The 26,935-nt window shown below is 32.7% G+C and overlaps 2 protein-coding genes across 2 annotated transcripts; both read left to right on the top strand.

The window, feature by feature from the left end:
- Positions 1–567: 567 nt before the first annotated feature.
- Positions 568–2,424, top strand: LOC133702571 (heat stress transcription factor B-4b-like). Its single transcript, XM_062126882.1, has 2 exons — positions 568–1,137; positions 1,637–2,424. The coding sequence occupies exons 1-2, from the start codon at positions 889–891 to the stop codon at positions 2,198–2,200; spliced, it is 813 nt and encodes a 270-aa protein (XP_061982866.1). The 5' UTR covers positions 568–888; the 3' UTR covers positions 2,201–2,424.
- Positions 2,425–15,521: 13,097 nt separating this feature from the next.
- LOC133672946 (F-box protein At2g32560-like) lies at positions 15,522–19,694 on the top strand. Its single transcript, XM_062093521.1, has 5 exons — positions 15,522–16,958; positions 17,159–17,238; positions 17,426–17,604; positions 18,014–18,088; positions 19,196–19,694. The coding sequence occupies exons 1-5, from the start codon at positions 16,263–16,265 to the stop codon at positions 19,381–19,383; spliced, it is 1,218 nt and encodes a 405-aa protein (XP_061949505.1). The 5' UTR covers positions 15,522–16,262; the 3' UTR covers positions 19,384–19,694.
- Positions 19,695–26,935: the final 7,241 nt, after the last annotated feature.

The following is a 26,935-nucleotide window of genomic DNA, read 5'->3' as shown; positions in this document are numbered from 1 at the left end:
TTGTACAGAAAGCGAACCTCAACAGAGGAATCTTGAGTACTGAAAGGGTCTTTCTGATCTTTGTCACGTAAAGATTTATAGAGGAAGCAGCTTTGTTGATGGAGAAAAAACGGGAATTAGAAAATGACATTTCATTTAACAAGCAATTTTATTTCAAAGGGAAACTAAATAATTCCTTCCACTGCAGTGATGAGTATTCACTCCTAATTCCCTTACAGCATCTCAAGTCACGGGTTTGCCTTTTGATGCGCGAACAGATGGATGAATGGATGTTCCTCGTAGCATGCATGCATATATGCCATAACCTAGTAGACTTTTAGCTGTATCTGCTCTCGTGCAACATGCATGGGTTACTGTAAACATCGGATAGGGACAGATTTGTCTTTGCATGGGAAGACAGTGATTCTAAACCATCATTTGGGTGTGCCCTAATCAAAGAAAAGTTCATGAGCTGAATTAGATGCGCGCACACATATATCTTCCCCGATGATCAGTGCAATAAATAAATAAAGGATGTGATGCATCTTCCCCACCAGTACTAGCTAGTCGTACTGCAGCCAATGGAACAATCAAGAGCTAATTAATTAAGAGCTCGTCGGATCTTTATAATTATAGTATTATCTAGGAAATTCAATGCTGTAATTTACTGAAATGGCCTTATGCTTCTTGAAATTAGAAACTACAATGAGAGAGAAAGAGAGGGCATCGAGTGGCTTTATTTTAGTGGCATGGCCATATGTTTCTGTTTCATAAAGTTAGAAAATTATGATGAGAGAGAGACAGGAGCTTCTTTAAACATATTGGAATATTGAGTGTAAAAATCGTACTAGCAGAGGTCTAGCAGCAGTACATGTCATTTGCTCCCTCTGGTGTAATCCATAGCTGGTAATGGCTTTTACAGTGGATAGATGTGAAGAGATGGTGTTTACTGTGGAGTCTCAAAAGGCAGTTCCTGCACCATTCTTAACAAAAACATATCAGCTGGTTGATGATCCTCTTACTGACCACATTGTGTCTTGGGGTGATGATGAAACCAGCTTTGTTGTGTGGAGACCTCCTGAGTTTTCAAGGGATCTTCTTCCCAACTATTTCAAGCACAACAACTTCTCAAGCTTCGTCAGGCAGCTCAATACCTATGTGAGCATTAATTCTCTCTCTCTCTCTCTCTCTCGGGTAATTCAAAACGCTCTCTAGATTCTACTAGTTTATAAGCAGCATGGTAAAAAGCTGTGCTGACTAATATGGGTTGCTTTTCCATGGAGCTTCTTGGTCTTTCCAAGTAGGGTTACTCTCATTTTAGATAACTTGACTTCAGTTAGACCTAGACTTTTGCTCTCAAAATTAATCTCTTACAGTTGGGTCTTGTTCGCTTCTATGTCTCACTCTTTTTAAGATCTTAAGCACCATTTATGTTCTAGATATTACCGATACAAAATATTGGAGGACATATCAATCTCACCTAATTAACCATAAACATTCAGCCCAAGATAAAGTATTCTAGTACTCTAGTACATGGTAATCCGTATTAAATTACTAATTAAGCTTCATAAATAAACGTTCCACGAATCTGATTCGATGTTTATACCAGACAGTTTTTCTCTGTTGTCATTCTCTTATTCTTGTTAATACTTTGCAGGGATTCAAGAAGGTAGTAGCTGACAGATGGGAGTTTGCAAATGAGTACTTCAGAAAAGGAGCAAAGCACTTGTTATCTGAGATCCACAGGAGAAAAACATCCCAACACCATCACCAGCACTACCCTGAGCAACCACCCCAATTTTTCCAGCCAGAAGATGGTTTTAGTTGGATCGACCCTCCATTTCAATCTCCAAAACCAAGTACTGACATCCTAACTGCGCTCTCAGAAGATAATCAGCGACTGAGAAGGAAAAACTGCATGCTTTTATCAGAACTCTCCCACATGAAGAACCTCTATAATGACATTATCTACTTCATCCAAAACCATGTAAAACCAATGCCCTATGAGCAAAAGGCTTATAATGCAGCACCTAAGCTAATAGAACTGGGCTCTTCATGTCAGGATCAAACCATTTGTTCTAGCATTCAAAGAGCTAAGAATGGTACTGTTTTGGGTCAGCATTCATTGACATTAAGTACTGAGGAATCAACTAGTCCTGTGAAGCTCTTTGGAGTCCCTCTCAGTGGCAATAAAAGGCTGCATCCAGAAGTGATCGATTAGCGGCAACAATATCGTAGGGTCTCCATTAATTAGCCTGTACCGCAGGTTGTAGTCGTTCTCAGTAAGAGTTATCAGAAGAGAAGCTACGTATACAAGTAGCTGAAAGTTCAGTTGGAGTTAAGCTACTTGTAGCTACTTCAAAATCAGCAGCAAAAAAGAAAAAAAAATCTTTCCATTTCCTTTTTTTGGCAAATCTGCAGCAAAATATTGGCTTCTCATCTATAGATATCTCTATAAATTAAGTAGCTAGAGTTTCTATATATATTAGTCTCATTTTCCTTTTCTTTGTTTCACATAAAATGTCTTGTAGAAAAATATTTTATGATGTGCAGTAAGTAATGATATAAAAAGTAAGATGATAATAATATATTTTAATGATGAAATTGCGGTAATAGTAGTGGTTTGTAGGGTTAGCGAGAGGTGGTGTGGTGGTAGGGGTGGGGTGGGGGGATAGCAGCAATAATAATAATGATGATAGGCGGTGATGGTGGCATAAAAACAAAGTTGGTGGTAGTTGTTGAAATTGTTGGATAATATTATGAGTAAATTATTATTTATAAAATATGTTTTAGAAATTTAATTTATAAGTTGGAAATTAATAATTTTTAATGAATAAAATAAATTTAAAGATGAATTATAAAGTATTTAAGGTGAGACAATTTTCCAATACAATATCTTGTAAAAAATAAACACAAAAAAATATATATTTTAGGCAAAACAATCGCATCCTTAAATCCCTAATTCTTTCCTTAATCAAACATATATGGGTAGAATATATTCTGAAGAAATACATATGGTACATACTTAATAATGGACTATTAAGAACATAAAAAAAATACACTCCATATATAATTAATTAATGTTTTAAACTATGAATATAAGTGGTAATGTAGACCATTGCTGCCTGAACTCATCTTCTTGGTCAATGCTCTTTTTTCACGCATAGTAAATTCACAAAGGCATCTGTAAAAATAGTCTTTTATTGCTCGTTCTGTTCATTAACTGTCTTCCACCCAAACAATGTTTGTCTGTCTTTATCTCTCAGGGGGAAAAGAATGGCCATGTCCATAAAGAAACATGAAGTGTCAGTTTCACTATTTACTCAAAGCTTTTATTTGGAAGGCTGTACCGTGCAGAACGTCTTAAAGTAAGTGAAACAAGAAAGAAATGCAGTGGAAAGAAACTAGCTGGTGATTAGTAGCATATGGTCTTCTGGCCAGAGGCCACTCAATAATTCCTCTTTTAAAAGGAGAGAAAAGGAATGGAAATGGAGAGTTCAGAGAATGTAAGTGGAGGATGGGAATTGGGCAATCATATCATGCTTTAAGTTTGACATTCATGATCATGTCTAAAGATTTACTTTCAGTTTTTATCTGGAAAGAAGGAAAGAAACCCTAGAAATGGGTGAAAATAGTAACCCATTTAGCCATTAGCATAGGCAGAGGGGGAAAAGAGAAGAATTTTCGGTTAAAGATTGCTTTGGGATCGTTCTATAATGCGTTTCACTGTCATGCCTCGATTTTGTTTCCCTTCTTCTTGTGCAAGCTTTTCTTTTCTTTTTACGTTAATGCTGTGTTCTTTTTCTCCTTGCCTCCTTTTTTTCCCGCTTTGGGTAAATGGTTATATTACTATATGTAAGAAAAGAAATTCGGAGACCAGAGGGAGGAGATCCGAACATATATACATACAAGTTTATTCTCCGTCGAGAGGGACTTGGACTGTATTCGAATTTTGGGGAGCAATTGAGATAATGCATGTTTCCACTTACTGGCAGATTAAGGGGTAAATTCAAATTAATTGTTCCGGAAGTTCTGCAAATTAATCATATTAGCCCCTCTATTCCTCTTTTGGCTGTACAAGGCCTTATACTCCTAGTTATGGTCCTGCGTCCGTACATGGTCTCTCCATCCATGTCCACCATTGATGTTTCGAGAATCCTCCTAACTGTGTTAGCTTCACCACATATAGACGTAAATTACTAGATTCGAAAAATTCCATCAAATTATTTTGAGGTCCAAGTATATATCTTGATATATTATCTACGTAAATTATAGAATTCCATTCACTTCCAAGACTTAATGTCTACACTAATATCAGAAACAATGGATATAAACCAGAACCCATCATCGTTATTGAAAAATAAATAAAATGAAAAAGGAAATAGATGTAATAGTGGCTAATGTTGCATCGATTTCTTGCATCTGTTTTTGAGATTATAGACTGATAAAGAATCAGGTAGAGGAGTTGTTATAAGGTCTAACAAATGTTAACGAGAAGACCTCATCACTGGGATCGATAATTGAAATTATAAGGTCTTGACTCTTGAGTAATTAAGATTAAAGGAGCTAATGTGATTACCTCTTGAAACTAGAGGGGCTACAAAGAGGAATTTACTCTTATTTCTCGAAATTCCTTTGAAGAGGATGTAGTCTACCTTGTTTGGAACATTATACTGGGTATAAAGTTTTGTGGTTTCTCATCTCTATCCTCCACGGATTTGGTCTCAATTCTCTGCAGGCCTGCCAATTTTCTCTTCTGATTTTAGCTTGAACTTTTCCTTGCGCAGAGCTTTACATATTTGAATAACCTAGGCCCAACCAACATTATCTTTTCGGTCACTTGAGAGGCTCATAGGCCCAGAAAACAAACCTAACTTTCACGGTCGCAGACTGGAATAAGCCCCTCAAAGATCCCTGTCAGTGCCTGCGGAGGTTGCGGATAAAACTAGATAGCGGGGCTGCATCAATTTTTTTTTTTTCAACCTGAAAAAACTTTTAGAAGATGACTGTGTTTTAAAATAAATAAAAGAAATTTGATATTTGGATTAATTTGATAATATGATAAAAAAAAAACTCGGCAACAACAACTGCAAAAAATAAATTAAAAAAATATTGCCCTGAGTAAAATTAAATTAATATACGAAACTCGAGATCTAACCCATGAGTTTAAGATAATCCTATAAAAAAATAGTATAAATAAAAATTAATTGTGAAAAAAAACTTTAAAAAAATTTAAATTAAACCAATTAAATTTTTCAAATCCATGACATGAAAGAATAATAAAATCTCAAAAGATTGAACTAGTGGTTCTTCAGAATTTTTTCCAAGTTCATGTTTTGGAGTCAAGTATTTAAAGAAGTGATTTTTTAAAAAAAAAAAATGATATTGGCAAGGTAGATGTATTTTTAAAATCGTTTGAAGTGAGATTTAAGACTGACATAGGTGATCTCGAGAACAATGCTACCTTCTTAGGAAAATAATCACAAAATAATAGGAGAGTACTCTTATTTTTTAAGATCTTACAGGTTATTTTCTTCCTTGTTAACGAGTGACAATGTCAACGATAATTGAACTGCATATGAATCAGACTAGCCCACCTATCCAAGACACCTTTGGACTGATAGAGACTCGCCTTCTCTGTTCATCAATCATGGTCTGACCATGGTGGTCCAGTAGACAACTGATGTGGTTCTAGGCAGGGAACACAACAACATGCTTCGTTGGTGCGAGTAGCTGTATCAATCTCGGGGAAAAAACACAGGAAGAGATAGAGGAAGAGGAAGACATTCAATTTGTGGAAGAGAAAGATCTTAAAAAGAAAAAAGAAAAAAAGGGTCATTTCCTACGTGAAATTGAAAGGTGTTGATTGTATAATTCTCGGAGTCCAACGTCTTTGAAAATTGAAAAGAGTAAAAGATCTCATTGGTTTTCGCATCGAGAGGGAGGCGTCCATGTTTTTCTGGGCGGCGTGTGTACTCTCTTTCAATGGGCCAACGCGGTTTCCTGCGATGGCGTTGAAAACGTATCCGGGGTTCTCTTCCTGGTGATCTGGCGCATGTGCAGCCCTAGTTGGATTTTCGTGAACTTTCTATTTTTTAAATAATTTTTAAATTATTTATTTTAATTTCATCTCTAATTATTTCATTTCATTTTTATATTTATTTTTATATTTTTTATATTTTTTTAATCTCACTTCTCATTATTTTATTTTATTTTTTTATTTATCCAATTTAATCATTATTCTTTTGATTGTTATTTTTTTCTTTTCATTCTCTTATTAATTTATTTTATTTTTTTAATTTAGTTCCTCGTTATTATTTTTTATTTTAGTTTTTATACTATATTTAGTCATTATTGTTTTTATTGTTATTTGCATTGTTTTTTTATTTTGTATGATTAGAAATTTTGTTTTGTGATTTTTTCATATTTTTTTTTTTTAATTCTAATCCCATAACCTGGGTTTTAACTTTTGATCTTCATTCTTTCGGTCACGAGTTTAAAAGATTATTCTAATTTTAACTTTAGTATTCTTTTAGGTTTTTTTTAAAAATTGATTTTTTTTTAATTTCATTTTTCAACATTAGATTATTGAGTCTGAACTTCATAATTTTTTTTTTAAAATGAAATTATTTTTATTTCATATATCAGGTCATGGATTATTCAAGTTAACTTAAAATTATACTAGTTCAATCACCTGTCTAGTTATATTTTATACTAAAATACTTGGATTACAATCAATGGAAGAAGTGTTTATTTATTTATTTATTTTAATTTCTTCTTTTTTTATCATTTTTCTTCTTTGTTTTCTTTTTAATTTCATTACTTTTTTCTTTTAATTTCACCCTTCCAACATTTCTTTAATTTTTAATTTGCTCAACACTGTATCGCCTATATATTAAGAGTTATAATCCTAGATTGCAGTCCTTGACGATAGATGTTGCGATGCTTTTTCTCAAGTCTTCATGCAAATTGCTATGGTTCTTGGTTATATAAATATTTATTATCTCTCGGATAAGGATAAGGGGATGAAAAAAAGGCTCATAATTTCCTTTTCTTCTTCGAACTTCAAGCGAACACACCCTCTCTGCAACACATCCACGAAGCTTCATCTAGCTTCTAACTCTTTCTATACAAGTTCCTCTCATTAATTATTAGAGGGTACGTCTCCATGGCCCATAAGAAGACTTGTTTTACAAATTCCCAGTCCTTACACATACTCCCCAGCACTGAATTACTATCGCCCACCTCATCTTCAATCTGGGATCGAGCTCGTCTTCCTCTGTGGATCTAGAACATGATCAGCTGTGCTAGAGAGAGCATTTACGTTGACAAAAATGGTGGGGCAGCTTCTTAAAAGGCTTGTGGGTTTAATAGATGAGATGCTTCAACTTTAGGGGACCAAGCATCAAATGATCATGTACCTTGTGAAAATCTTCTGGTAACTAAAGCGAAAGATGCCTAAACGCCTTTTCACCTCATCAATGATCCACACGATGACACCTCTATCAAATATTCTTTACCAATTATTATATGCTCTGTGTGTTCCATAATCCATGGAGAGCCCCACAGGGAAAGGGGGGATAAAGCCACTTCCTCAGTACTAGATAAGAGGTAGATTCCAGCAAGAAACAACCACTAGCTCGAGGCGCAACTGAACTGGGTTCCTGTCTGAACAAAGCACATGCCCAGCACCCTTAATAATGTAATGTTTTTAACTAAAAGCGTTGTTTATATTTACAAGAAAAATTATAATTGTTAAAGCATGTACAAAAAACAATATGCTTATATTTTATGTGATCGGACGCCATATGATAAAATTGTGTTCCAAATATATTTAAACATTTTAATGATAAATAACAAATCTTAATTAAAATTTCATAAACCATTTATTATCAGTGTTTTATTTTCAAATCAAATACATAATAATGATTGAAAAATAAATTAGCAAAATTAAAATAAAAAATTATGATAGTAATTAAAAATCATGTAATAATTGAGGAGTAAATGAATCCAATAATATTTTTTTTCTCAAATGTAAAAAAATAAAAGAAAAAAAATAACTAACAACTAATCCAAGTATGTGTAATAGTAATTATTTTAATAGTCTATAAGATATAAGAAAATCAATACCTACCCCAAGCTCTTGAAACCATAACCTTTGGGTTTCTACACATGTCTCAGCAACTTGAATTTATTATTAATTAATTGATTAAAAAAAATATTAAGAAGCTCTACTGTTTATATAAATAAATCACCATGAAACATTAGTAGTGTTGCAGGCACGGTGTTCTTTGATGTCACCAGGAACACGGCACATTGACATCCTTCTTGGTTTTGAATGTCTTTGGGTAAAAAGAAGAAGTTGGCGTCAAGATATTATATTTTGTTCGATCTCGCCATTATCGACTATGGCTCTTTCTGTGATACCATACCACAAAACAAATGTTGCCATTTGCATCATTATGTGGTTTGACTTCAACTTATATTCATTTTTTGTCGTATTTTTTCTTTTTATCACACTGCTTCAGCTACTAGCCACGCAACCCCACTATCCCCCCCAATGAAATGTTGCTTTTCGAGGTGTCAATCCTGTGGCTTGGAGCTCTGACCAGGTGGGACTTTGTCCACCATTCAAGCTCCTTCAAGCAAGTTCTATTCCAAAACTTTTTGCTTGACCAGAATCTCAATCTCCATAATTCACTGAAAAAGGCTCGAACCAGCAAACAAGTGTTGGATCATCACACATTTGTTCATAAAGGGGATTTTTAGAAATCTTGGGTAGAGAAGAGGATAGAATAGCTAGACAAGGAGAATCATTGGGGCCCAACTATATATTATTCAAATCCTGCCTCCACTTATATATATATATATATATATATATATATATATATATATATATATATATATATATATATATATTTCAAATCCATTTCAAATCCTGCCATTTCAAATCCTGCCTCCACCTATGCCTCCACCTATATATATATATATATATATTCAAGAATTTTGCTTTTCTAGAATTTGAACTCGTGATGTTTTCCGACTAAACAAGGCGTTGGCATCCTTAAATTAACTACATGTTTTGATGGTAACAATATCCTTCCTTGGCAACTCTACGCGGCTGATTAATTGTACATGCATGGGCTGAGCACTGGTTATTTAATTACGTTCTTCTAGCTGGGGAATACAAGAGTGAAACAAGTGAAGAAACCCTAAGCCATAAAAGTGGAGATGGTAATAAAACTTGTTTTTAGTTCATTAAATACTGGAGAGGTCCTTTTTACAGCTAAATTCTTCTAAGATTGTGTTTTGGGCCTTTTCTAGTTTATGACAACTAGTTACCTTCTGTTTTTATTTTGATTTTTTTTTGGGGGGGGGGGATTTGATTTTTTTTGTTTCAAATTAATTTTAAAAAAAATTAAAAAATATTATTTTAATATATTTTCAATTAAAAATTATTTTTAAAAAAAACAGCCAACATGATATAACAGCTAAATAAGTCCTGTTTAAAATGCTGAAAAAGAATATCTTTAGTTACTTGTTACCATGCCTACAGAAAGTGCATTATAGTTTTGCATTTTCTCAGTGCCGACATCATGAAACGAAATAGTTTGTGTGTATTATAGCAATATGCAAGTACTGATGGCAAAATGATACGCATTTGCAGCTGCACTGAAAAGGACCTGAGACAAACTAGGAGACAAGCTCCATGCTCTGAGCATTAACTTTATCTCATCTGTTCTCCACTGTCGTGGCGCTTGCGAGGCGTCGAGACTCGAGAGTATTGAAAAGAAAATGTAATTTTAAGTTTAATTATAAAACTATACTTATAAAATTAGTACTCACAACCTAATATTATAATTACTAAAAATTTAAATAATTTGTGAGAATCCAAATAAGAAACTAGTTGTATAAAAAAAAATACATTGCCTCTAATACACTCTATCTAGTATAAGTTATATTATTATTTAATTATTTTTTTAAAATTTTGTTTCTATCGATTGGTTTTTAATAAAGTTCAAGGCAAATCTCTATTTGTAATAAAATTTCTATTTTATTGAGTTAAATCTTAAATATTATAAAATATAAATTTTAGCATCGTATTTATTTATTTATTATTATTATTATCTTTAATATTTGAGGGTATACTCTACAATATAGTTTTATACCTCTAAAATCCAAATACTAAAGCCTATAGGTAAATTCTCACACTTTCAAGATAAAGTGAGCAAAATGATTAGTGAAGGATTTTTGATATTTTGGTCCAACCCTAACGGATAATCACAAACTAATTATGATATCTATTTTACATTTTAAAACATGAGCAAGATGAATTTTTTTGTATTTTTTATGAAAATATGCTTGAAAAACTTTTAGGATGTGGTTATATGTACGAAACCAAAAAACATTTATGCAAATTTATTTTTTAAATTTTTGATTTTTTTGAAGTTTCAAAGAAAACCAGATATTTGTAATACTGAATTTGTATTTTATAACGTAAATATAGAGCATGATATTATGCAAAATTATTGGAAAAACATGCGGGGAACCCACAAATATTTTCAAAATGCCCTTTGAAAAATTTGAAGTTTTTTTTTAATATTATTATATTATTTTATTATTAATATATTGGGTTGGGCCCGACCTAGCCATTCGGGCTGGGCTAGAACGGGTCTAGCCCACCGCGGTCAAGTTAGGCCGACAAGTGGCCCAACATATTCTACCTTTTTTTTGTTGGGCTTGGCAAAACACGTCCAACTTATCTCTTTCTTAATTGAAAGGGATGAGAGGGACGGTAGCAAAATATGAGTCAATTCACGTCCCGCATGCCACATTTAGAGGAAAAAAAAAAAAAAGGGATGGGTATAGGTTATTGAAGGAAGAAGATTACCTAGTGCAAGGGTTGTATGTTGGTTGTACATGGTGGTGGCAGTGACCATTAACTAGAGGAGGAACTAGCAGTTATGGTGGGGCGAAGGAGGGGGGCAACACTGATAAATAAAGCTAGGAAGAGAGGCTGTATTTTTTTCCCTCAACCTTAGCCTCTGATTTCTTGGTCCTTACTGCATGGAATCCACTTCTATTTATAGGGAATGGAAGATGGATATTTTGAACTGTCAAAATGACTGCAAATGATAGGCCACTTTAGAGCGATGACTATGCTGTCAATCAGCTGGAACCAATGTCAGGTCATCATGGTGGTGCATGTTTTTTCAAATTTGATTAAGAGATGAAACATTAAATGCACCTAAAAGTAATCATTTGAGCAGTCTTTTCAAGTAAAAATTAAGAAGAAAATGAACAGTAACTTTAAAACGGTGTCCTTTTGGAAAAGTTCAATTTAGTTCTTCAATTTTTATTTTCATTCAATTATAACCTGATTGGCTTTAAACTTTTAATTTTATACAATTTTACCCTTACCGAACTTTATCATCATCCCTGCATTTTAGGGAATTTTTTATTTTGGTTATTGGTCTTAGATTTATGCAATTTGACCATCAATTGATTATTAAACTTTCAATTGTCTTTAATTTCACCCCTGATCTCAGTCAATTGAGCCTCTATAGTTTGGAGTCTTTTACAGAAAGGTCTTTGGCTGTAATTTTTATCAATTTGATCCCTCATTGACCATAAATTTTTTATTTTCTTGCAATTTTATCATTGATTCAATCAATTGACTTGGATAAAATTAAATTTGATCTTCAAAAATTTCAATTTTCTCAATTAAGCTCAAATTGTGCTTCAAAACTTATTTTTTCACAAATTAAGCCCCTAATAAAATTAATTTGACTCATTTAAAGTATAATTAAGTCATTGCACCTAATTAAATCCTTTAATTGGACCCAAATTAATTCTTGAACATAATTAAACTTTTAATTTGACTCATGATTAAATAAAATTAGCCTATTAAAAATCTAATTATGTCCATGTACTTAATTTTTATGCAGATTTGTCCAATAATTATTTAATTTGACCTTGAATTTGTATTATCTCTCCAGTCTTGGATGCATTGGAGTACGATTAAGCTTCTAGTTCTATCCAAAATTGCAGCTTAATTTTTTTATATATTTGAAATTCTTTCAGCTTATTTTTTTTAAAATATCAGTCTTATTATTATTATTATTATTTATTTATTTTAAAATAAACAAAATAAAATTTGAAGAATAACTCAAAAATAAGTTATGACATCAATGATGGATCCAATTTACTATTGTTTTCATCATCGTAAACCCAAGCTCGAAAACCGATTTGTTTGAGTTATACAATTTTATGTATTTTCCTTCTTTTTTTTCTAAAAAAAAACTAGGCTAGTTGTCTTCTTGATTTTTGTATCTTACCCGCAAGCATAATCAATAAAAAGAATTCCCTTGGATCCACAAATAAAATGCTTACATTATCGGTAATCTAATAAATTATATTCCTATACATATTGATCAATACTCCTAGCATTAGAAATTGTAAGAGGTGAGGTAAGGTGATTTATATTTTTTTAATTTCAAGAAAGTTGATTTAGAGTAGTGTAGAGTGGATCATTATTTGTCAATCTGTTTTGTTTAATAATAATTATAGTTGAAGATATCCATTCCATGTAGCTAGATATATAGCATTCACATCGTATAAATAATTTAATTATTACATTTTAAAATTTACAAAAACTATAATAAAATTGATTTTCTCGAGCAGTTGGATTTTTTTAGAATAATTTAAAAGAAAACTTTTTAGACTAAGATTCATAGAAACTGTTTATGAGTGGTTGAAAGTAAATTACATGAATAATAAATAATTGATATTAAAAAAACAAAAAAATAAAGTAAGTGCCACTTTCTCAACATTTCAACTTCCATGAAAGAAGTTGAAATCAACTAATTTGATTTGATTGTGGTACTTAGCAAAGGTAAAATCAACAAAAAAAAGTATACGGAAAATCAAAGTTGATTTTATATTTTTTCAGGGATAAAATAAATAAAAAAAACAAAAGAGACAAGCGTGGACAAAAAATTATTGTACTGTAAATTACTATAGTACAAAGATATTTTTTCCATTTATAGTACATGTTAATAAAGTGCAAATTTGGACAGTAAAATGATATTTTTACTGAATTTAATTGGCATTATCAAATTAATTGAAGTTAAAATAGTTTTATTTATTTATTTTAGCACAACAAAAAAACTTAATTATCCTTATAAAGTAAAAAAATTTAGCTTAGCATCCGAAACTTTTTAATTTTTTTCACCTTTTTCAAAACAATTAAATGACTAACTTATCTTTAAAAGCAAAAATCATTAAACTTAATATCAAGGGTTTTTTTTTGTCTTTTTAATATATATATATATATATATATATATATATATATATATTGTTATCATCACATAGATTAAAAGTGTTTTAATATTTTACTTAATATAAATATTATTGGAAATAAGTAGTTAATGCGTACAATGCACGTATTAGTGCATAAGTTGTGCCAAAAGGCATCAACGGTGTGCGTAGGTTGCACGGTGGCCAAACACTGATTCCAGGGCAGAGTTGGAATTCCCTCGGCATCTCCTTTATGCCCGGGGATGCGTGTAACCAAATGATCTATGGTTTGGTGCCGACAACCATTTTTTATTTATTTTCACTCTCCTTATCAATTTCCACGCCAAACCCTCTTATTTTCAAAGCAATCCTTTAATTTAATTTGCCTTCAAATTTGGTTTCTATACTTTTAAATACTTTGTTTTATTTAAACAAAATTAAAATTGGTTTTTAATCTCATCATTCTTCAATTCTTTTTTATTTTTCATATTTGGTTCTCGTTCTTTTTATTACAATTTTTTTTGTTTTTTTTTTTATCTTTTTCTTGATTTTTTTTTATCTTTTTCCTCATTTATTTTATTTTATTTTATATTTATACCATATTTGATCCTTAATTTTTTTAATTTTATTCTTTTTTGCATTTTCTTAATTTATTTCTTTTTCAATCTTGTCCCTTATTGTTTTATTTTATTTTATTTTTATATTATATTTGATTCTTATTTTGTTTTTTTTTAATTTTGTGTGATTTTGAATTTTGCTTCATGATTCTCTTGATCTTGCATTTTATAGGGTACTCAGTCTCATAACTCAAGTCAAGGGTTTTAAAGATTAGTCCAATTTGATTTCTATCTTTTTTTAGGTTATTTTTTAAAATAATTTTTATTTTCAATTTCAACATTTAATATTATATTATTAGGCTTTCAGCTTCATGAGTTGTTTTTTTTTCCATGAAGTTGTTCCGATCTCATGTCTCAAGTCACAGGTTAGTTGAGTTAACCTGGGTTAGTTGATAAATCTATTCGTGGTCTTAAAAAAACCAAAGACCATCCCAAAATCCAAAATTTACCCAGGTTCAGAAATGTTTTTCACAAATTTTAAAAGTAAAAAAAACACTTAACATGAACTCACCTCATCATATGGAATAATTTGATACAAATATCAATCTTCTTGGTAATCTAATTAAATGTCAACGATATTTTTCTCTATTTACGATTAGAATCTGATGACTTCTTTCTCTTTTCTCTTAATCAATGACAAAAAAATAATATAAACAAATTTTTATATCAAAATTAAATTGGAAAGCATCGAAATCATATAATGTATGTTATTTTTAAATTCAATGACGAAAATATATCTTTACTAAAATTTCTAGCATGCCATTCATGTTTGACGTCGTTTTTATTATTATCCTTCTTCTTTTAATTTCACCATTAACTAACAAATTAAAATCAATTGACCTTAAATTAGTATCAAATCACCTAGTATAAATCCTTGAGTACCAAAATGACTAGTCAAAAAAATTAACATTGCCATTCAAAGTAATTTTATGGATGCGTGAACAGTGCCGGCTCCTACAGTAAAACATCCCCACGGGATTTAGATTATAGGTAATAAGAAGCTCTGCCTGCCAGCATAATGACAAAACCCAGAAACCTGTTTAACCACCAATGGGAAGCCTGATTCCTGATAATCCTAACCGCTTCCTTTTCTTGGTCAAATAAATTTCCCTTCAAGTTCTAAAAAATCTAAAGAACACAGCATTTAAAGAAAGAGAAAAAAGATAGATAGATCTTAGTAACGATTTCGCTTCACATCCACGCCAAAAAAAGAAATCGCTTTAACTATAACCACTCATTCATTCAATCACATAAATATTAATATAATCTCCCTCTTTCTATCCAATGCCAGTGCTTTGCTATATAGGGAAGAGAGAGGTGTTGTAATGGGAGGTGGAGGAGAATTTGATGAAAGAAAATGATGGATTAAGGTGAATAAAGGGGACCCCACATTCCAGATTAACCATCTTCTTCAATATTTCTTCACTTTTTTTCTCTTCTTTACTGCTAATATTTGTCTCTTTTGGTTTTTAGTTTTTAAACAGATACTGGGGAGTTGGTTGAGTCACCTAATTGGGGTTCTATCTCAACTACCCAGATCTGTATTCTCCACCTTTTAATTTTTTTAAAAAAGCTTGAAGCTTGTTTCTTTTTTGTTTTTACTTGTCAAATTTCAGATTTTCAGAGAGATATGGGCCTCTGTATCTAGCCCTTCTTTCTGCTACTGTAATTTTTTTTCTGGTTTGTATTCTTCTTGGGATTTCCATGTATCAGAGGCCCAAATCAGATCTGAATACCCCCACCAACTTCACTAGCTCTCTCCTTCTTGGCTCATCTAATACCCCATTTCCCTTTTTTATTTATTTATTGACAGCTGTTTAGGCTGTGGGTGCACTGGCGTCCATAAAAGATATAAAAAAGGGTTGAGAATTCTAATACTGCTTCTGGATTCTTGAGTTGGTTTATATGACAGCTGACATCTCACACAAGTGAAGCTTTTTTTATTTTCTTTTTTTTGTTCCTTGGGGTGTTCATAGATAGGAGAAAGCTTTTATTTTTGGTCTAATTTAATTTTTTTTTTGAAGAGGTGGCCCACTCGTGGGTTTGGTGGGCTTTCTCTATACCAGTAAAACCCCATTTTATGAATTTTATGAAAGAAAAAGATTGTTCTTTTTTAGAAGATCCCACTTTGTTAATATCAATATATATTTTTTTTTTTTGTTTTTTTAGAGGTGGGCGTTGTTGCGGTTGGAAGGAGGAAGGAGAGGAGAAGACTTGATTCGTTTCCTTCCCTTCCCTTTCCTCTCTTTCTTTATTAATTCTTCTTCTTTTTTTCAGTATTGGTCCATCCATTGATCTTCCACTATTTATCCAACAATTTATGCCAAACTTGAGTTTGATCGGCGATATAAATACCCTTTATCTCCAATGCTACTTTACTTCTTCATTACTTGTTTCTCCTTCGTCCTATTGTTAAAGCCCCTCCCTCTCAAGCCTTTGCCTCCATGGACAAGTGAAATGAGATTGTTGTCATTCTGGTTCTTGAAGGACTTGCTTCTCTTCTCTTATTTAGGGTCATTAAGGAGTACCCTTTTGAAAGTTTTTCATATCGATAGAATTCCTTTAAAAATGACAATTAAGAATATGAGCCTAAGTTCAAGTGCAAGAGCAGAAAAAAGTTCTCTTGATGGTGAAGCTGGAGGGATGTCTGTTTTGGACTTGCCTGAATTGGCCTTGGAATGCATTCTTGAGAGGTTGCCTCCTGCAGGGCTCTGTAGCATGGCAGGCGTGTGTACTTCTTTGAGGGAAAGGTGTGTGAGTGATCATTTATGGGAAAAACATATGAAGCAGAAATGGGGCAGGGTTATTGGCCCTGCTGCTTATAGGGAGTGGCAATGGCATTTAGCTTCGAGAAAGGATTTGGGAAGTTGCAAACAAGGAAAGCCAAAAGGTTTTACGAGGCTTCTGTCAATGTTTTGGCCTTCTTCGTGGAGTACCCCAAAGGCTGATCCTATTAACAATAGCAAGCAGAGGAGTTCTCTTCCTGTTAATTCAATCATGTCCTGGTACCTTGCTCTTGAGACTGGCAAGTTTTGGTTCCCTGCTCAAGTCTTTAACCGCGAGGTATCGATCATGATCCTATTTTTTTGTTGTTTACATTAATTAATTAGCTATAATTGAGCTGAAATTTGAATAGTTTTTACTTCTTCAAGGCTACAAATTCTATAATTATGCTTTTAGTTAAACACCCTCCAGAGGATTGACGTGTTAGGTTTTATGAATTTCCATCCCTGGTAGTAAATGCTACTTATGTTGTATTGCAGAATGGGCACGTCGGATTCATGCTATCATGCTATGATGCCAATCTAAGTTATGATCCAGGGACGGATACATTTCAAGTCAGGTAATGAAATTAATTTTCTTCTTGGACCATGATTCTCGATAGATTGTTATGGACATCATAGTTACTATTCATAGGGTGTTAAAGATTCTTGAATTAGCTTTTTCTGTAAAAGATGTTGATGTTAAAATAATACTGATATGGTAAGTGGATCTAGTGGATTGAATTTTATATGTTTTGTCTATCTCAGGTACCCACCACATGGGAGGAGAGCAATTGCCACAGAGAGTGGTGTGCCATGGGAAAGGCTTAGAGCACCACCTTTTGATACCTCCCCGCATGATCTACATATCTCTGATTGCTTGAATGATTTACGCCCTGGAGATCACATTGAGATTCAGTGGAGAAGAAACAAAGAGTTTCCTTATGGTTTGTTCTCCATACCAGAAACTTGCTACTAATCAGAATTTTTCGATGTTTTATCCAAGTTAGATATATCAATATCAGAGAATTTACTCCATACAATAAGAATTATTCAACCCCAATCTGCTCATTATTGTCTACGAAGAAGAGCTAGAGATAAGTAGATTTATATTGGTGAGCTTTAAAATCTAGGGGAACTTTTTTATCATAAAAAATACTCTTCTTGTCTGTAGGAACCAGAGACAGCAGAGGTCCTATTTTATATTGAAGTGATTCGCTTTGAATTTTCTATAGAACATGCCTAAATAAACGCATAATTCTTTGTAGTACATAGTTAGAAGTGTATGTTGAATATATTAATCAGATTTAAAAAATGTTTTAATGTTTGATTAAATATTACCATGCATATTTGCAGGTTGGTGGTATGGTGTTGTAGGTCACGTGGAGTCATGTGATGGAAATGAAAATTATTGCCGGTGTCATAATAGCGGTGAGTTTATTTCATCTTTTCTTCCTAGCCATTACCACTTTATGCTTCATGTGATTGCCTAGAAGATAAGGTTTTGAGGAATCTTACTTTTATTTTGTCTAAAATCATCTTGCTGAACACTAAAAAATAACACAATTTTAGTCCGGTTTCACGTTTGGCAGCATTGGGCGAAACATTTTAAAGAGAGAAAAGAAAGAGAGTTCCAAACTGTGCCAGTACACTTGAATAATATAATCATGTCCGTGAAAAATGCAATGAACATCTTTCCTTTAAACTGTGTATGACATAAAAATAAAGCTAAGTTTACTTTCACAGTTTGGACCCAGTTTCGGGTTTTGGGCAAGTCCTTTTCTTGAATTCGGTGTTTCAATATGTGGACCACCAAGTTATACTATTTGATCGGTCCCCAACGACAAATCCCTGTCAAAATGTCACAGCTTCCACCAACATTTTGATAACCTCTGTCTCAGTGGGAATATTTATGGCCAACCACATAGAAAGAACTTAATGTCTTTTATAGGCCTCCCTTTGTTAAGTTGGAATCTTTAGCAAAGTGGGGCTGCAATAAATTTCTCATTGTAAGCTTCTAATCTCTCATCCAGCTTTCTGCCTTCTTTGCAAGCTTAATGGCCTTGTATTGTCTTTAAGTAAACCACATCACTTGATGGCCCGCTCGTCAAGTTACATCATCGAAAAGAAACTCTTTTTGGCATGCTAGTTGTAACTTGATAAAGAGAGAATGTTTATGTCTCTATTTGTACTGCAAAAAATGCAGTCTTGTTAAAAATGTGAAGCCAAGTTTTTATTGCATATATGAATCTTATTCATCTGTTTTGACTCTGGACAAAAGTTGAAGCTCCTCATGTTCTAGCCCTAGGAATTTCTGTTAAATGATGATAGTTTTTCTGTTTGCTCCATGTCTGTGATTGCAAAAGCCAAATTTATTCGTGACTGCGTATATAGGTCATGCACTTATTTTCAAGATTCGAGAAACGATGTCAATACATTTTATTTGCAATCCATGTCTGTGATTGCAAAAGCCAAATGAAGTTTGTCTTTGCTTACGGTCCTTTTTAACTCTAATTAACATCAAATTTCTGCGAACAGACACTGTAGTGTTGGAGTTCCACCAGTATACTCCTGGCTCACGATGGAGAAGCACGGCGGTCAACAGGAAAGAACATCGGGAGGAGGGGGATGAGGCAGATGGATTTTATGGAGGGATCAGAAAACTATACAACAATGAAGAGATTTCCAGGTGGAAGAGGCTTTGGCCGACAGAAGTGTTGGAATAGTCATTATTCGCAACACTAAAGTTCCATGACAGATTCCACGAGTGCAAACATGGAAACCTATATATCATCCAAGAAATTGTTTCTCCAATTGAATTTCTGCCTTGCTAAATTCAGTATAGAAAAGCAGGAAATAGGAGTTGTAATTTAGCTGCATGAATGCGCTAGCCAGCCATTATTCATCTTGTTTTCCTCGTCTCTACTTCTCACTTTTTTCGAGGGGGGTTGTGTGGCCATTTCACGCCATCCTGCAAATTTTATGTAAACATTTACAATGGTATATATAATTTTTAATCAAAGCTGTCATAAGCTCAGTACTAGAGTTTGATCCCTCAGAGTACGAACTTTGATCATGCAGATGGGATTATCTTCTGGTTCCTGTGCCCTTGTTAATGATGAAACGTAGTGTTTAGTATCACATAACTAGAGATACGAAAATGGGAAGTGATATTATGAGAACAACTTTTATGTGATGATGAGCAAGAAACAAGACAAGTATGGCTCTTGGAAGGAGGGGAAAAACATAAAGAAGAAAGAAAGTCCAAAGTGTTCGCAAACAACATGCCATCAAGAAGCCATTAAAGCAATGCAAGTCAATGTATTATACAATAGGAATAGGAAGAGAAAAATTGTAAACCATACATTATAGCTACTACCATAATCCCACAATGATACTGGGATGACCTTATAAAATAGCCTGTACAAACAATTTGGGTTATTCATTCAACATATTTTGCTCCATTGCCCATGCACAGAGACAGCTTTGGCTTATAACGTGTCTGTGTTACCTTGGTGATCTGAGACCCTCCTTTCTCCCCATTGCGGACAACTAACCCCATGGACTTAAAGCTTAACTTCCTCTTAGTTTCTGGCTTTGAAACTTCAACAGTCTGTTCTGTTTGCTTTCTATCCTCATCATTTCTCCTCGTAGATAAACTCCTATACAGAAAGTTTTTCATACTCTGCCTCTTGCTTTTTCTCTCACTAGGCTCTCCCTTTTCTTTGGCGTTCTCTCCAGCCTTTAGCATGGACTCTTGAAGAGTTGTCTTATTGGGCTTTCGTGGCCACTCTAGGTCTATTTTCATCAATCTAGCTTTTCTTGCAAACAGAACTCCTTTGGACTCAGCTAGCCTTTTTGGACTAGCATTTGTTACATTTGGAATCCATATGCGAGTAGGCAACCCATTGAGCTCCAGTTGATTATTCAGATCCGGCCTGATAGGATCCAATTGCTTGCACTGCTTATGTGTGCAGTCCATCAATTCACTTCTGGCTCGTATAGGCGACATGGACCGGGCCCGTATATGGTTGATTTTCTGCCATTTTTCCTTTCTTTCTCCCTTGACGGTCTTTAAAGCTACCATGAATGGATCAAAATCATCGTTCCACACATTCCGTCGTGGAAATGAGATTTTAATTTTCGCCATTTGGGACTCAGGGGATGTCGGAGTTGAGCTGTGATTGTGACACGGTGGAGGCTTTAGTGGTATCACCTTACCATCACAAAATAATTCATCCGCAAATGCCATGGCAGGAAGTGATTCCCTGTGTTGGTGCTTTTGTTGCTCTTCCATCGCATCTTCATATCTCATACTACCTCCCGAATCAATATCGCCGATGTTGAAACGCCGACTAGTTTCGAATTCAAAGTCATCAAGATTGGAATTTGCATCTTCATATGTTTTTGGTGTGGTGGGCATGGATTCGAGATCATGTGTAGCGATGGAGGTCTCCTTGGTAGGGCTGGTAGGTGCACTGTAGAAACACATATTATCGTCTAGGTTGAATCCACTTGGAGTTGTGGGTGCACTCATGAAGAAACAACAATTTGAGATTTCAAGTGCCATGGTTTGTTGTGTATACTGTATAGCATAGAGGCCTTGCCTTGGATATATATGCCAAAGAAATATTTCCTTTTTAACAACAAAGATTGCTTGAAAATGGGATAGAGTACGGAGAGTTTTTCTCCAGAAACAAGGCAGACACTGAGTTTTAAATGTTGCATGCATGTGTTCATGAGGGGTTGGGTCTCCTCTAGGTTCCAAAATATCCTTCAAAGATTTTGAACATACAGGAGAGATTCTCGGTGTCTGTCTCTTCCTATCTACTGCTGAAAGTCCAGTCAATGATAACAATATTATTCTTGTTTATAGAATGAGAAGGGCATCATTACGAATTTCTTGCATTATATATCCTCGGTCAACTACTAGATTATACCTAGTCATGACTTCTTACTAGTGTTACGTGACAAAATGTGTGTCTTCATGATTTGTCTTCATGCCTATCCCTGTTCATCAATATGCCTGCTCTTGTAATTTAAATTAAAGAATCGTTCAAGTGCCATGATTGATCTGCCGAAAACTCATCATAATCGAATCACGGACTAAGATGTGGCTGGAGTGTTGAAAGATAATGAAGATTTTGTTCCCAAATGGATTGGTGAACAAAATCTTCTAGCAACAAGATGAGTGACAAGAAGATAGTCATCAGTTCAAGATTAGTTCTGCTGTGAGTTAAAAGTCGCATATCATTCAAGAAACCAGAATCCAAACCATGCGTGCCTTTTTATCCCAGATACATATAATAGAGGAACAAATTCACTATGAGTTAAAAAAAAATCTAAAGGGTGAAAAGCTAAATTAGTGCATGAGTGTTCTAGTTTCAAATACCAGACTTTTCTAAGGGAGAAGAAAAGCTCTTCTAAAATTAGAAGCATAAATTATCTCTTGATTTCGATGCATTAAAACGTGAAAACGTTATAAAAAAAATATGATGATGATGCAATGCTTGCTGGAATAGGAATTAAACTCAATTAACCATAATTAAATACCATATGGTCCACAATTTTCGAAAAAAAATAAGTGGCAGTAACCTTGGTTAGGTTGCTGTTAGCCCAACCAGGGTTGCCTATTTTGCAGCTCAATCGGTTCTCCTTCTTAGTTCTTTCTCTCACCAGGTATAAAGGTGTTTAAAAGATAGTGATTAGGATTAAAATGATTTTTACTTGAAAATATATTAAAATATTATTTATTTTATTTTAAAAAATTATTTTTGATATCAGCACATCAAAACAATATAAAAATATAAAAAATAATTTTAAATAAAAATAAACTTTAGATTTTTGGAAACGTGATTTCAACTACACTCTTAAACAATATCCCAATCAGCTCTCCCTTCTCTCTCTCATCCGGTCATAGTTTTGAAATCCGGCCCGGCGGGTCGACCCGAGATCCGGCTGATTTGGTTGGAACCGGACCAGGTTGAAGAAAAAACAGGAGAAGGAAAAACCCGGTGTGACTCAGCAAGATCCGGTTAAAAACTCGGTTGTAACCCATTGACTTTTGTTTTTTTTTCTTTTTACTAAAACGATGTCGTTTGATTTTTTTTTAAAAAAGAATTGACTCTGACGACCCGGTCAAAACCCGGAACCAGGGCCTTGAATCGGGTCAGCCACCGGACCGAGTCTAAAAACTATACACCCGGTATATAAACCGTGTTCTCAAACACTATATACCAGTTGGCTCTCCCTCCACTCTCTTACCCGGTATATCTTCTTTCTCCTTTTCTCTCCTATCATTTCTTTTTCCGACTATCTAAATGTTATTAACTTACCTATTAGGCACACATCCAAGTATACACCACCCAACACACACCACACCACACCACACCACACCACACCACACCCTCTTATTAACCATTAATCTAAACTAATAACTCAACTTTAAAAAAATACAATGTTCCTCGTTATTTTTCCCTCTCCATCAACTAAGCTAATGTGATCTCTAATATCTATAAAAACTGCAGGTCACCAAGTAAGACAAGAGGCTCAGACATGCTCTTACAGCATATTCGACACCATATATTACCGCTCCACACAAACACTCTATATTCACCCATTTTTTTTTTACACACACATTTCTTTTATATTTGTTAATTCAAAAGGGTCTTATCCTATATAGAGAACTTGTTTTACAAGTTAGTTACCGGCCTAAAATCAGAGCTATAAAAAACCCAATGTGTTCAAGACTTCATCACCATCCCTATAAAAGTTTGGGTGCTCTTTTTAAAGGCACCATTGACAAAATAATGCATATATAATTGACTGACGTAGAAAATATTTTCTTTAGACAATATTTTATGTCAAAAAAATTTAAAAAGAACTAATTGGTGTTTCGAAAACATTGTAGCTACAAAGATATTTACACTGTTGTCTGAAACAATGTAATTACTCCTTTTCTCTGCCACCCCCAGAAACTTAACGCTGGCTTCAAACACATTGAATTCTTTTTACATGGTTTATTTTTTATTTTTCAATTAATTAAGTATAAATTAGTATTTTTATATAAAATATCATTGGAAGTAAAAAAATTTAAACCTAGCATGGAAAGGTATTTTTCTATTTTCACAAGGATTGTTTTGTTATTATAATTTAAACCGAGGGATAATTTGATATTTTATCAAATATAAAAAATAATAAATAGCTAAAATGCACAGTAAAATGATAAAAATATCCTTAAAGTAAAAAAATTTAAACCTGAGATTAATGGGCATTTTCGATTTTTCACAATGTTTTGTTTAATAATTATAAAGTCAGCTTAGAGGTGCTCGTGCCCTTCGAGTGGCGCTTGCAGCACCTCCCAACATTTAAAAATGCAATTTTGTTATCTCATTGGAAGTGTCATCCTGTTCTCCTTTTATTGATGCGACGCGTGTCTCCGGTGGTGATTAGATTGTTATTGGTGGGTTTTTTTATTTTTTTTCCTTTCTTTTCTCTTCTCTCCCCTGGAAATTATAGCTTGGCTTTCTTTGGTGTTGATATTTTAACTTCAGTTCTTATTTTTTTTTATTTATAATATTTTGTTTTAGCTCTTTTGTAGAAGCTTTATTTGTTTTTAATTTTATCATTCAATTCTAATTTACTAAGTATTATATTCTCCAATTAATTTGGTCCTCTCTCTTGATATTTCTATTTTTTTTCCTTTGTTTTTTTTTTGTGTGAAAGTTTTAATGGTTTTCAATTTAAATTGATGTTATTATATTTTCTAATTGGTCCTTATTTTTTTATTTATAATTTTTTCTTGGTACATTTATAAAACTTATTATTCTTTTTAATTTCACCCTTTAATTACAACATTGTTTTTATTTTTTATATCAATTTTAATTGACCCTCATTATTTTATTTTATTTTATCATTTTGCTAAATTAATTTTTCTTTTCAATTTTCCCTTCAATTAAATAAAAAAATATTTCATTTCTTTTATTTTTTTTATTTTGATTTCATTTTTTTAATTGCTATTTTTTTATTTCTTTTGTATGATTAAAATTCTTTTTTCAAGTTCATATTTTAATATTTAATTGTTTGAGAATTAGACTTCATGATCTTTCTAAATTAGGTGCTTCAGGTCTAATAACTCGGGAATTGAACTTCATGATCACGAGTTTGAAAAGCTAATATGGGTTTGACAATATATACTAGGTTGACTCGGAACTGATTACTGATGTTACAAGTTTGTCATGCTAACCTGGTTTGACCAAAACTAGTTTTTCTTATGTTATTTTTTACCTTATTTCATTATTCTATATTTAATGGGTTGTGGATTCATCTACAATCGCTTTTTTTTTTTAATCTAATTAAATTAAAGTCAGCTTATTCATTTTATTCAGGTCTATGAACTTGCGACAATAAAAATTTGGATTTACTAACAAAGCAATTAGTTTTAAGATTCTTATTAAAAAAATCATCAATGATATGCCTTGAGCACGTACAAATATATAAAATAAGACAAAACTACTATGTATGTATGTATGTAGGTGTGTATGTATGTATGTATTACATACATACATACATACATACATACATACATACACACCTACATATATATACACACACACATAAATAATGAAGATAGTAAGAAATGATAATAATTAAAAATTATGTTTATGATGTATTTTTATAAAATAACTTCACAATGTGTAGAGTACAATTCCACTGCTTTGTTGAAAATTAAGTCATTCTTAATTTTTTTTCCCTCAAATATTGGAATTATAAGGTGTTGAATCAGTGATAAAAAGTTTTATTTTTGACTTTGAACGATTGTGTGTGTATATATATATATATATTCGTTTCGTGAGCGTATACTAATTCAAAAATACCTTCTTTATTAAACTACTCTGGAATAAAAAATTGCAGCTAACAATAATTTCTTTCAAATAACCATTACTTTCAAGCAAAATAAAAATAAAAATGATTAAGGTCTTAAAAGCATTAGTTAATATTATTGACTAATGTTGAAGGTCGGTTTTCTTCCTCAAAAATACTATTTTCATCTTTTTAAATTTCTACTTATCATTTAATAAAACAAAATCAAATATTCATATATAAGCATGGAAATATCTCTAATTTCACAAGGAGCTTGTTTTACAAATACAACTCATGCCTAAATCTCATCACTTATAAAAAGTCAATATTTTTTTTTGTAAAGTTTTTACATAACTTCATTAATTATATAGATTCGCATAACTATTAAAACAAAGATTATCTCTCGAATTCAAATTTCATTTCCTAATTAAGAAGACACATAATCTAATAAGTCCAACTTAGATAAATCTCAAATGTTTTTATCTCAAACACAAATAAATTTTCAAATTTGTTTTTTGGTGAATCATAAATTTTACATTCTCTTTTCTTTTTGTATCTGCCTTTTTTTTCAAAATATATTATAAAGAATGACTAATAAGATGTCATTAATTATTTTTTAATCACTATTATTATTTTCCATTTTCAACCCCTAATTAAAACATTAATGACATAGGTTTTTTTCAAGGCTTATTAGTGTAATGGTTAGTTAATGCTTTTGTATAAAAAAACTCAATGTTGAATCTTGCATTATTATATTTGGCTGTAACTTGGTTCTTCCATTAGCTTTCCACAACAATTTAATTATTTTTTTTAAAAAAAATACTTTAAAAAACAACGGCAGCAACTACATGCATGCATCAAGTCTTTTCAAGCTTCATCATCAAACCTAAAAACCCCGTTTTATCCTTCTGCACTACAAACTCTCCAACACGACACCAAACAAAGTAGACATTGGGGGGGCGGAGGGGGGGGGGACTTCTCAGTTTTCCTTTACCTGATGAAACTGAGACTATAGATTTGGGTGGAGATGATTTGACCCGGAATAATGCAGGCTCCAATTGGGTTATCGGTATTGACCCTGATGTTTCTGGTGCTTTGGCACTATTGAAAATTGATGAGTCTGGTTGCTCTGCTCAGGTAATTCTTTTTCCTTTTTTTTTTTTCAGTTACTCAATTTGGTTTTTGAGTTAAAGACTTTGATAATCTAAGTATAGTTTGAATTTGATCATTTAGCTTATATACTAGCATTTACTGAAATTCACCATCCATGATAAAAACAATCCAAAGTAGCATTAATATGTTCCTTTTGTGCCAAAGATAACGATAATAGAGCAAGGGTATTAAAAGGATAATCATGGATATATTGTTGTGTTTTATATATAAAAAGGTCTTTCATGTAAAAAATAGAGTTAATAT

Source organism: Populus nigra, chromosome 1, assembly GCF_951802175.1.
Source record: "Populus nigra chromosome 1, ddPopNigr1.1, whole genome shotgun sequence".
Lineage (NCBI taxonomy): Eukaryota > Viridiplantae > Streptophyta > Magnoliopsida > Malpighiales > Salicaceae > Populus > Populus nigra.
Note: the sequence above shows the minus strand (reverse complement) of the source record. Positions and strands in the feature narration are given on the sequence as shown.

Bases quoted from the DNA above. Each gene is read 5' to 3' on its own strand.
- LOC133702571 (XM_062126882.1), top strand. From the start codon at position 889: ATGGCTTTTACAGTGGATAGATGTGAAGAGATGGTGTTTACTGTGGAG. The intron at 1,138-1,636 runs GTGAGCATTAAT...AATACTTTGCAG, and splicing joins TCAGGCAGCTCAATACCTAT to GGATTCAAGAAGGTAGTAGC.
- LOC133672946 (XM_062093521.1), top strand. From the start codon at position 16,263: ATGCTACTTTACTTCTTCATTACTTGTTTCTCCTTCGTCCTATTGTTA. The intron at 16,959-17,158 runs GTATCGATCATG...GTTGTATTGCAG, and splicing joins CTCAAGTCTTTAACCGCGAG to AATGGGCACGTCGGATTCAT. The intron at 18,089-19,195 runs GTGAGTTTATTT...TTCTGCGAACAG, and splicing joins TTGCCGGTGTCATAATAGCG to ACACTGTAGTGTTGGAGTTC.